Here is a 12,767-nt window from a genome sequence, read left to right on the forward strand (position 1 = left end):
CTCTTTTTATTAGAAAAGGATCAGTACACAGAGCCATGCTCCTCTCTTCCTCTAGAAGAATTCCCAGTGTATGTATGCTTTTGTTTGCAAACTCGCTTGCCTCAAATTGCCCCTTGAGGGACGAACAAAGTATTTTGAATTGAATTGAATAAATTGATAGTTATCAGACCGGTCAAATTATTATTTAACAGTGTATTTAAGTATAACAGTGCAGTTAGATGTATTGTATTTCAGAAGTCACAACCAACTGACCATGGCTCTAAGATTCATACTGTTTATTATCATACAAGATTAATTTTAGAGGTGGCACAGTTGCATACACAGTAAATGGAAAGACACAATTGACACAAATTTGGCCGAGGCAGCACAAACTTAACACAAAGACACATCTGTACAAGTTGAAAATGTTTCAACCTGAGAAAAATATTTTAGCTTGTACCTTGGCTTGAATCTTCTTCATACAAGATGAAAGGCTAAGGGAGAGAGGCTGAAGCGAAAATACATAATAGAAAAAAACAAAAAAACAATTTCTGGTGAGTTCTGAGATCAATCGGAGATTGAGCTGAACCTGTGCTTGTGACCCACCCGGTTGTGATGGAGAATGATACTATAGTGCTGCCGTAAATCCTCACTTATGGCACCAAATGTGTATTAATCAGCAGCTGAGGGTTAGTGGTTAGGATTTAGATTTAGTCCATTCCGTCTATTTAGTCCATTTTTAAAGATTAAAGTTTTCAGGTGGAACAAATTGACTTTGGGCTTACTGCTGCAGACATAGTAGGGAAGTCAAGAAGTACTAAGAGACAGATAAACTGACACATTGTTGGTTTTAGGAAAAAAAGAAAAAATAATGCCAGCCTTATCCTTTAAAGGAAGATATGTTTAAGGCTGCCTGTCAACGTAACAGTGACTCTGTTATTGTTAAAAATACACAGTCTAAATTCCAATATAAAGCCCATGTAGCTGGGTGTACATACATACATTTTTGCCTCAGTGCTATTGATGTTGGGGAAAGGCACTGTACACAAATCGCAGTGTGAGCTTTAATTTTAGTAGTGGGCAAATTAAATGTATTGACTAATCTGTATACATTACTGAATCCATATAGGTCACAACTTGGGTAGGTTTTTCGTTTGGGATTGTGGGTTGAAAATCTGATGTGCTTCTAACAGCTAACATCTCTAGTAAGTTATCTCAAGCAGCCATCACATTTTCCATGGTAAACGGTTTCATTCTGGGTCTCGGTTCTATGAAAAATGTATTAGTTTTCGTGAGCTTTTGCTCGTGTTGATGGGCATGTTACTCTTGATCTCAAATCTCTTAAATAATAAATCTCAGACTCGTTTTAAAACACAGCCCTTTTGTGATATCTTGTCTTTCTTTGCCTCTGTCTTCCTGCTTCTACACACAATCTGTCCTCCAGGCCGTCTCGAGTTGAGGGAGGACACTATTGAGTCTCTCCTGTCGGCCTCTTGTCTGCTGCAGTTGTCGTCTGTAGTTCAGGCCTGCTGTTCCTTCCTCATGAAGCAGCTCCACCCCTCCAACTGTCTCGGCATCCGCTCCTACGCCGACGCTCAGGGCTGCCATGACCTGCAGACGGCCGCTCACGCCTACACCATGGTGGGTGCACTGCCGCTTCATCTCCGTACCTCCAGCGATTGTAGAGCCAACACAAGAAAATGAATGAAAGGACGACCTTGGGAAAATATAGACCTGAAAATTATTGTGTAGATTGAACGAGACAACTAGATGTTAAATCTCAAGAATCACATGGAAAAACATATTTAATGCTTTCACCTTTCCCAACAATCCACCTCTCTCTCTACCGCATATTCCCCACTGTGGTCATTTTCCAGTCTTGATGTTATTCTTGGTAACAAATCGGTTCCTCATTCACAACACACACCACACACCATTATCACCACAATGGCTGTTTTCTTCACAGCGTTGCTATGGTGACTGTGAAATAGCTTCTTCATCCATTTGATCGTTCTTTTTTTTCTTTTCTTGTTTTCTCCTGTCTTTACATGCCTTTTTTTCCCCCCCACTCTGCCTCCCTCTGTGTCTGTCTCTGTCAGCGTCACTGTTTCTCTCTTTCTTTCTCTCCGTAAGTGGATTATTGTTCAACTTTAATCTGGGGTAATTATGTCATAGGGGTGACTTCATCTGGGTTTAACTGTCTGCCTGTGTCTGTAATTCACTCACACACATATACAGCTCACAGGATTATTATAGCCAATGTGTAAGAGCTATACAATAGATTGACTTTGTAGAGAAATGCTTTTTTTTATTGTAAATGTTTTATTTATATGGGAATCAGGGTTTCCTTGCTTTTTCTAATCTTTCCACCAGAAACAAATTATGTCTATAATGGTAATGGCACCCTGTACAGTCATTATATAGAAACAGCAACCATCACAGCGTGTCATCACCTTGACCACTGTCACAGTTGACACAACAGTGCATACTGAGGATACATTTCCGAGTGGTGTTTGTGTTCCGGCCTGTGTGTTAAAGTATCTAGTTCTCATTTCTACCTCCATCTGTATTCACATTCTTTTTCGATACGACTGACTTATTCCAACCTTTTTTTATCCAGACCCTTTTTTCCAGCTCTGCTCATCCATCTTCCACTGACCTTTCTCAAGCCCTCCTTTCCTTCCTTTTGTCTCTCTCCTTCCAACCTTTTGATCCGTTTTCTCCCTTTACTCAAATCCTCCTATTGTTTTTTTTTTTTATTCTCTCACCCCCCTCTTTATTCAGCAGTTCATGATTCATTCATCCATACTCTTTTGAAACAAATCTGTCTCTTTTCCTCTTTACTCCTACAGCTGCTCAGTTTTACTCCCTTCTCTCTGTCTACCAGGAACACTTCCTGGAGGTGGTAGGAGGCCAGGAGTTCCTGCTGCTCCCAGTGGAGGAGATGGAGAGACTGCTCACTTCTGATGACATTAACGTGCCCGACGAGGAAACCGTGGTAACCTCTTTGCTAACTTGGGTCCGTCATGACGCCAGCACCCGGCAACGCCACCTTCCTTTGCTGCTGGGTCACATCCGACTGCCACTGCTACAGCCGCAGGTGGGAGCTCTGTTGCATATCGTACTTTAATTATTGCTGGATTTAATATCCTGTGAAACTGTTTTATATCTGTTGCCACATTATCAGCTTCCTGTCTCTCTGTTTCCCTTTGTCTCTTTATCATCTTTCTCTCGCTCTTGAATCAGTCGAATGGATAATAAGTACATATGTTGCCAAGAAGTAAAAGGTGAAAATATGAAGATTACATTCATTAACAAACAAATAGCAGCGTCAATCAACTAGAGCTGCAACACTTAGTTGATTAATCGAACTATTTTGAAAATCAGTTAATCTTTCAGGTAATTTTTTAAGCAAAAAATGCCAAAGATTTGATGGTTCCAGGTTCTTTGATATGAGAATGTGCTGCTTTTCATGGTCTTACATGATATTAAATTAATATGTTCAGGTTTTGATCTGTTTGTTGTGCGAAACAAGACATTCAATGACGCCATCTTGTGTTCTAGGATATTGTGGTGGTCATTTTTCACTGTTTTCTGATGTTTTATATATCAAACGAATTGATTAATGGAGAAAATAATAGACACATTAACCAATAATGACAACAATCATTAGTTGCAGCCCAACAATTAACACATTTTAACGCTAGAACTTCCCATCTAAAAGAGTAAAAGCGGTCTGCTAACCTGACTTCTTCTTCTTCTTCTCCACACCCCCAGATTTTATATTTGTAGTCTTCAGCCCCAACAGACGATGCCTTTTTTTTCACCTCTGCAGTAGTACTCCTCAAGACCTGTAAGCAGGCTTTGATGTGTGAAATCAGTGGTGTTCCCCTTTAATCTTTTCACCACATTCAGTAAACTGTACTGTGGTTGTTCATCGTCTTCATATCTCTCGTAGCATAGTAAGAGTTTGTGCCAAATTTGTGCTCTCTCTCCCTCCCGCTCCTTCTCTCTACCTCCTACTGCTTCAGTCTGTCTTTCTGTCTCTCACTCTGTCTCACTATCCACTTGGGCAATTAGAGAGACTGTTCGTATCACAACTATTACCCTGCCAGGCGCGTGCTTGTGTTTGCTGTGCTTGTTCTATCGCTCTCTCTCTCTCTCTCTCTCTCTCTCTTTCTCCTTCCTAGCTACTTTAGCAGGGTATCTGAGTGCTAATGTGATGCTGAGACATTTATATGCTGGGCAGAACCTCAGTTACTGCCTAGGGCTTTGGATGTACAAACACACACACACTCACACACACATTTTAAACCTTAATTAACTGTGATATCTCTCTTAACCGCAGCTAAATTATCTGTTCTCTTCATCTCCCTCATCAGTTATTTCCTTCGCTATATATAAAGAAACTGTAGAGATAAAACTCCCGCTGTGCGCCCTCCCTCTCCCCATCGTCTCTGCCTGCATCTATACATCTCCCAGTTTTTGCACTAGTGCGGTACACAGTATGAACACCTCAGATATATGGTTTTGCCCCGGTCAGCTGAAATCACAAGTAGCTGTAACGTGTAATCAGTGGAGAAGATGGATGGCAGAGAAGGAACAGTGAAAAGCAATGGAGCAGAGACAGACAGCAAGAGAGATACAGAGCTGAGGCTTGATTCAACCTTTAACGATGGATCATGTGCAAGTCCGCCACCGCCACCATCATCACCGTGCTAAACTGATAAATGGATTAACATTCAGCAACTTCATGAGCTGTGAAACGCCAATGAAACGAGAAATAAACCTCACACAGACAACAGATCGATACTCATCAACCAATTAGTCAGCTGTCTATCTAGGCCACCGTGCAATTAATCATCAAAAGGATATCAGCGCACCAGATTAATACCTTTAATCCCTGCTCCCCATTACCACTGTCACACACACACAAACACACACACACACTTGGTTTAATCTGAGTCAGATAAGCATCTGTTGGACAGAAATTGGACAATGTGCACCAAAGAGATTTACAGAGCAGTGTGTGTGTGTGTGTCCGCTAACAATTATTTCAGTTATTGATTTAATCTGGCGATTTTAATTTTGCTGATGATTTATCATTTGCTCCTACAAAATGTTAGAAAATATTAGAAAATGCCATTACCAGCATTAGAATTTTCCACAGTCTAATGGGATTTCTTAATTGCTTTTATGCTTTACTGTCTCAAAAACAATCAAAAACCAAAAGATATTCAGTTTTCTGATACAGAAGACAAATAAAAGCTTCACATTTGAGAAGCTGGAAGCAGTTAATTTTTGGCATTTTTGCTTGAAAAAGAATTGAAATGATTCATTGATTTGAATTGCTTTAGTTCTGGTGTGTTTGTGTGTGTAGTGGAAATGATGCAAAGGCAGGATGTTCATAAAAAGATGGAGAGGGTAGGTGTTGCTACAGTAGCAGCAAAAGAAAAGCTGCAACTAATGATTATTTTCTTTATTGATTAATCTGTCGATTATTTTCTTGATTAATTGTTTAGTCATTTGGTCTATAAAATGTTAGAATTGTAAAAAATGATGATTACTGTTTCCCAAAGCCCAAAATGTCTTCTTTTGTCCCAACCAACATTCCACAACAATTAATTGATGATCAAAATAGTTGGTGTAGTTGTAGTAATAGTAATTAATTAATCGACTAATCATTGTAGCTCTAGTTTTAGGGCTAACAATTATTTTCACTGTTGAGCAATCTGCCAATTAAAATTTTGCTAATTATTTTTAAAGTTTATTGTTTGCGCTGTAAAATTTTAGAAAATCAAAACCCATTAGCCTAATGTAATGTCTTACTCCTTTGCTTTACTGTCTGAAAAAACTGTCCAAAATCAAAAGATATTAACTTTCCTAATATGGAAGACAAACAACAACAGAAAAGCTTCACATGTGAGAAGCTGGAAGCAGGGAATTTTTAGCATTTTTACTTGAAAAATAACGATAATTTTTCTGTCGATTACTGTAACTAGACTAATCGTTTCAGTTCCAGTGTGTTTATGTGTGTGATGGTGCAAAGGCAGGATGTACATAAAAATTCAAGATGGAGAAGGGTAGGTGTTGGTTGCAGCATGCTTTGCAAGAGAAATAAGATGGGAGTAAACATGAAAAATATGCATACAAGCTGGGAGGAGTCCACGCTGTCTCTCCTGTTTAAGTATGAGCTTGAACAGAGAGGGGAGCACAACTTTCTCGCTGCCCACTGTGCGGAAAAGAGAGGACAGAGAGGGGACGGTGGGACGCCCACAGGATTGTGTCTTATCTCGCCCTCCACATTCAATCCTTCACAGCGTGATGGACAAATAGCACAGGAGAGGACAAACACGTTTTTTTTTCCTATCTCTGTCCTTCCCGTTCACACACATACACAAATGAGTGCTGAAATAGGGTTCACCCTAATTTGTCCCTCAGTGATTGTATGCAATGGAAGTCTGGGTTCACCCTGGCGTGTAAGCTGCTTATCCATTTACCATGCTTGCTTTACACTCTCCACGTCAGGCTGAGAAAATTGATTTTATATTCAGTGACCAAGTTGAATTATTCGGGCCGAATCTTTCTTTTTCTGGTGGTGGGAAATACAGAGGAAAGCACAGTGGGAAAAATAATTTAGCGTGTCTTTTATCATATATCATCTATTACACTTGTTCTCTATGATTGAATCTTAGCAGTGTTCCCACTGACTTCAGAGCCAACACACACATACATACATGCAGGCACACACGCACAGCCTAGAAACTTCAAATGACTTTCCATCTATTAACACACACACACACGTACGCAAACACACACAAACACACACCTATCTAAATGTAAATCACGTACTTCTTGCCTTCAGGGAAAACTTTCTTCTCACCACCCTGCTTCTCTCACAGGCAGCAATTTCCTGTGGATGTATTTTAAGGAACAGACTGGTGGATTGAAGTGCCTCATGCTGCAGCCCCTGGCTGTGTGTGTGTGTGTGTGTGTGTGTGTGTGTGTGTGTGTGTGTGTGTGTGTGTGTGTGTGTGAGCACTAATGACTGCTGGTCTGATCTAATCTCTCAATCAATGAGAGAACAGATTTCTTTCGCCCCTAAGACCTCTGCAATCAGTGATAACATCGTAACCCACTCTGACCTATACACACATTACAGACACACACACCCTGCATTTGTGTCATCTGATCGTTGATAGCAGTTGTCACATGTCCCTGTGTGTTTATCAATGCGTGTGTGTGTAGTTCTTGGCAGATCTGGAGACCAACTCTCTTCTCCGGGACAGTGTGGAGTGTCAGCGGCTGCTGATGGAGGGGATGAAATATCACCTCTTGCCCCAGCGCCGGCCCCTGCTTCAGAGTCCGCGCACCCGGCCACGCAAGGCCACCGTAGGGGCAATGTTTGCTGTGGGTGGCATGGACGCCACGAAAGGTAGCACAGTCACTTGCACGGACCCACACACAACTAGAAAAACTCTTTAACATATATTATGTAAGAATATTGTATCATTAAACAAACTCAAATTCACAGATTTTTCTTCTACTTATGATTTAGTAACCTATAAATATATGGGTAAAAATCTCATCTCACATTTTCTTAATTTTTGTTATTGTTGTTTATAGCAGGTGATATTGTTGTTCTTTTTTTTTTTTTCAAATCTGATGAAAACACCAAAACTGACTGAATTAGTTGATCCTACTGAAAAGTGTCGTCTGTGAAACCAAAGCTAGAAATAACTTGTTCCTTTGTGCCACATAAATGAGCCAAACCGTTGCACTGAGCTCTGTAGTTTATTTTGAATCAATCCCAAATACACAGTCATGCTGCCGTAAATACTCACTAGTGCACCAAATTCACTGCTGAAAGTAGGCAGTAAAAAATGTACTATTTACTCCTGTTTCTGTAATGTTTGCTAAAAACTGCAGTGCTGAGCTGTTTTAAGAAATCATGTAGCCTTTTTTAAAAAGGAAACTATTTATTTGTAACTCGTTATCAAAGATTCACATCTTCAGTAGGAACAAATTGGCATGCAGCTGAGAGCCATCGACAGTCAGAAAGTATTGTGACATGGACAAACACATTGTTGATTTTGCTGTTTTCACCAGAGCTGTTACCATAAACGAAAATATAGAACATGTGAACGTGTGTGAAGGTACAGATAAAAAACAGAAAAAACTACTGGAGCAGAATGTAACTCAGTGCTCTTCACTCCATGCATAAGCACAAAATCAGAGATCAACATACATCCCCTCACACTCCAAGACACACAGTTGTACTTTCACGTGTTCTGTGTTTTCTCTAGGTGCCACCAGTATCGAGCAGTACTGTCTGCGTCAGGACACATGGAGGCAGGTGGCCACCATGAGCGGACGGAGACTCCAGTTTGGCGTAGCCGTCCTCGACAGCCGTCTCTATGTGGTGGGAGGCCGAGATGGACTCAAGACCCTCAACACTGTGGAGTGTTACAACCCACACAGCAAGACTTGGAGCGTCATGCCACCCATGTCCACACACAGGCATGGCTTAGGTGAGCCCTGTATTTTGAACGCAAACATGATTTACACGAACTGTAAAGGTCAGTCCAAACTTTATTTTAATTCATCTTGAGTGCCAATACAGAAACTTTTTCAGAGGATTGATATTAGATATTTGAATTTTAAGTGTGGCATTAAACAAGTGCAGTTGTAAAGAAAATACTACTGATATTGAAATTTTTGTGATATATATTGATCCCTGCTGGAAAATTATCTTTTCCTTTCCTATCGCAGTAAAGTCAAAGGTCAGTTTCCGCTGCAGAACAGCATCTCTGCAGTAAGTGATTCAATATTATGCTCAAGGACACTTCAGCAGAGTGGATTTAACCCGGATGTTTTGTTTGAAGGACAGTCTCTCCACTTACTGTGCAAGCCATCACCATTACAATGACAAAATTTGATAAGCAGTGCTGTGCTGGTGCTTCATTGTTTTTATAAATGTGTGCATGTGTGTAAAAAGGGAGGTGGGGATTCAAACACACATCTGGCGGCACAGATGTTCTGGCAGATAAATCCCTTGAGTCCGGAGGTGTCAACACGCTGCTAACTCTGCATGGTGCACAACCCTTGGTGTGGTTGCACACACAATAAAAACTCACACACTCACACCTTGTCCTTAACGCGTGTGGTTGTATGAGCTTGTCCGAGCCGATAATGTTTTGGTGAGTTGCCATGATTTAATCGTGCATATGTGGTTGTGTATCGCAGGTGTGGCTGTCCTAGAGGGGCCTATGTACGCAGTAGGAGGACATGATGGCTGGAGCTACCTCAGCACAGTAGAAAGGTGGGGGAATTCTTCACACAGCTGGCTGAGCGGTAGCAGTTGTTTTATTCTTTAATTTAGTGGCAGCCGGCCATGCAGAGAGTTTTCAGAGATCCACCTCTGAGATTTTGGCCTTTACCCAAACACAAAGGAAGTTTGTTGTTTGTTTTTTGGTGTTCACAGCACTGAAAAATGAAATAAAATAAACATGTGTCTTCCCAGTGACAATGTCCTTGAAGAAAGAATGTAATTCCAAGGAAATCTGTTGACAGTGATTTCTGTGGATTATTCAGAACAACAAAGACTGTTTACATTGTTGCTGCTGGAAGATGCAGTGACTGCTTTGTATATTTCATCACTTGTTGCAACATTTCTGCAAAGTTCAGGTTAGACATGTTTTAGCATGTTCAGTACTCAGAAGCTGTTTATACTCTTTCTACCAGGTGGGACCCTCAAGCTCGTCAGTGGAGCTTTGTTGCAAGTATGGCAACACCCAGAAGCACTGTGGGAGTAGCTGTACTCAATGGCAAGTAAGTGAGCTCACATATTGCCTCACAAATCAACACTACATCCCCGTTAAAATGTAATATTTGCTCATACATAGTCACTTTTAATTATATTGGGGGGGGGGGGGTTGGATGCTGTATGCACTTATTGCAAGTAGCTTTGCACAAAAGTGTCTGCCAAATTCATTTACTACTGACACTGAGCTGTGCAACCACATTTGTAGCTCACTGTGGTGTATAATAACCACTGTATGTCACAGAAATAGTCAATTAAGTAAAATCCAGTGCTAGTGGTTTGGAATAACAATTATACTGCTTGAAACAATACAAATCTGATCCGCTAGGCCCTAAAAGGAGAGAAAATACAAACTTGTCATGTGAGAAACATCAGAGAATATGTTGAAAACTCCACCATGTCCATGAGTTTAGAGGATAAAGGAAACAGTGAAGGTATGTTGCTGTGCTGCTATATATATAACAGTATGGAAAAAATGACGATACCCACAGTCAGGGACATAAGAACACATACACACAGTCAGTCATGTGCACAAATACACATATCGATAGGATTTGATAAGTTCCAGGCTTGAACATCCTCACTTGCCCCGAATTCTTCAGCAGCCGGCAAGAGAAGTTATTAGACTCGCAATATTGTGCCGTTGTTTTTATTATTCAGTGCCTCAGAGAGACGCTACAGAGAAAGGCTTTATAGATGGTAATTAATACAGAGACAACTGATTTGTGCTAAGCATACCCAGCAGTAGAGTGTGTGTGCGTTGCTGCGTGCGTTTGAGAGTGTGCGTGTATGTGTTGTGTATTCTCTAGACTCCTCGCCTGATGGAGCTCATTACTTGCTCGACTGGTTCTGTTGCACTTCTTTCTTTGCCCTCCTAACTCCACATCCACGGATGCACACACACACACACACACATTGAATGACGGCTCGGGGTTGTGATGCCCCAAGAGCATTGGTTGATTGATTTCGTTCACCTCACATTGTCCCCCAAATCCTGCACACACTCACACACGTACACACACCCCTTGTACCATCTGTTTTGGTGTCACTAAATTGAAATGGGACTTCCAGAATCGAGAAATGTGTGCAGAGCTTTGTGTGGCAGGTGTTTTGTGTGTGTGTGTGTGTGTGTGTGTGTCCAGAGGGATAACACTATCTTTCTTTCTTTCTCAGGTTGTATGCAGTCGGAGGTCGTGACGGCTCATCCTGCCTGCGTTCAGTGGAGTGTTTCGACCCTCACACCAACAGGTCGGCGACAGGGGACTTCATTTGACCAGAATTAATTGCCGTCTCCTGCTTTATTATCTGTCTGCTGTTCTTTCTAGTGAAGCGCCTCTGTGCTTATTTACCCACAGATCAAAGGAGACAGCTAACCCTCTCAGGACGTTAGAATAGACCACATTCAAACAACTTCTGTTTATCAACTGCATTCATTAAAGTCTCCGCTGGAAGTGCTGAAACCACCTTCTCATAGCTTGATTAATGTTTTTGTTTTTGCTTGACATTAATGTCGGAAAAAATATGCAAGTCTGCTTTTTTTTTCTTCATTTTTTTCTCTCTGATGGTTAAAACCTGCTGACCTCCATCTACAGGTGGAGCGCTTGTGCTCCGATGGCTAAACGACGCGGGGGTGTGGGTGTGGCCACGTGGCACGGCTTCCTGTACGCCATCGGAGGTCATGATGCTCCGGCCTCATCTCTGGCTTCTCGGCTAAGTGACTGTGTGGAGAGGTGAGTCTACATTCATTTGTGTTTGTGTGTGTGTGTGTTTGTGCGTTTGTTGCTAGTTCATAAAGGAGACGTGTCAGATGAATCATACATACTGCTACTAATTTGCAGTGCCCAATTTACTCTGATAAAAACATTTGCTTTGGTACTTTTTCTCTCATTTTTATAGGATTTTTTATTATATTTGACATGTTTCTCATGTGATGACTGTTTTAAAATCCATATATGTAAAATCTGAATTCAATTAAATTGTTTTTCAAATCAGAAAGGTTACATAAAACAGAAATTTTAGGCGACCCCAGAAAACATTGGTGCAGTCTGTGTGATGTTTTCAGACCTGTTGGTAGGGGGTAGCAACATGCAAATAAACTTGTAAATAAAAAAATGCTGCCATAGTTGCCAAATTTACTCAAAAGTGACCTAGAAATTAAAATCTGTTCTATTGACACTGTAATCTTTAGCTTCTGCCTGCCGTTAGGGACGAGCATGACAACATTTTAAGATCAGTGATTGTTTTTTTCTTGCTGAAATGCCCCTTAACTTCTACCCCAAAATGTTAATGCACACTGTCTTGTACCTTTAACTTTTTATTAAAGAACCAGATAACACAGTTGTTTGTATTTTGTACTAATGGTTTAACCGGGAGAGTTTCATGCCAGTCCATGCTGAAGAAATGCTCAAACTATGAGTCAGGTAACGTTGTCTATCAGAAACATTTGTGGGATTTTTACATCTGGATCTAGAGGCCCCCAAAAGAATTTGTTCAACATTTTGGGAAATATGCTTTTTCACTTTCTTTCCAAGATATTAGATAAGTACAGATATGACAACAGTATTGATCTTGGGAAAGTGTATTTACCAAAATATGAAACTTTTTGAATATTACCCTTTAATACTATGGACTATGGTGTGGAAAAAAGTAAATGTAACTTATTAATACACTTTTGTGTATGTGTGTGTGTGTGTGTGTACAGGTATGACCCTCAGACAGATGTTTGGACAGCAGTAGCCCCCATGAGTATTAGCAGAGATGCCGTTGGTGTTTGTCTCCTTGGTGACCGTCTCTATGCTGTAGGCGGTTATGACGGGCAGGTGTATCTCAATACTGTGGAAGCTTATGACCCTCAGACAAATGAGTGGACACAGGTACGCATCCAAACACACACACACACACACACACACACGCTATTTATACATATTTAGAAGGAGGGAGTCTGTACACTTCACAGAATCATGCA

The 12,767-nt window shown here is 40.8% G+C and overlaps 1 protein-coding gene across 4 annotated transcripts in view; it reads left to right on the forward strand.

Annotated features, from left to right (window-relative positions):
* klhl5 (kelch-like family member 5) overlaps positions 1–12,767 on the forward strand; it is a 53,825-nt gene that overhangs the window by 37,998 nt on the left and 3,060 nt on the right. For all 4 annotated transcript variants that reach the window (XM_044346828.1, XM_044346829.1, XM_044346827.1 and 1 more), the window contains 9 exons: positions 1,424–1,620; positions 2,867–3,079; positions 7,228–7,414; positions 8,286–8,510; positions 9,226–9,301; positions 9,724–9,810; positions 10,976–11,050; positions 11,395–11,532; positions 12,504–12,675. In XM_044346828.1, coding sequence (XP_044202763.1) covers positions 1,424–1,620; positions 2,867–3,079; positions 7,228–7,414; positions 8,286–8,510; positions 9,226–9,301; positions 9,724–9,810; positions 10,976–11,050; positions 11,395–11,532; positions 12,504–12,675 — 1,370 coding nt within the window. The remainder of the gene's footprint in view (positions 1–1,423; positions 1,621–2,866; positions 3,080–7,227; positions 7,415–8,285; positions 8,511–9,225; positions 9,302–9,723; positions 9,811–10,975; positions 11,051–11,394; positions 11,533–12,503; positions 12,676–12,767) is intronic.

This window comes from Thunnus albacares, chromosome 3 (assembly GCF_914725855.1).
Source record: "Thunnus albacares chromosome 3, fThuAlb1.1, whole genome shotgun sequence".
NCBI lineage: Eukaryota > Metazoa > Chordata > Actinopteri > Scombriformes > Scombridae > Thunnus > Thunnus albacares.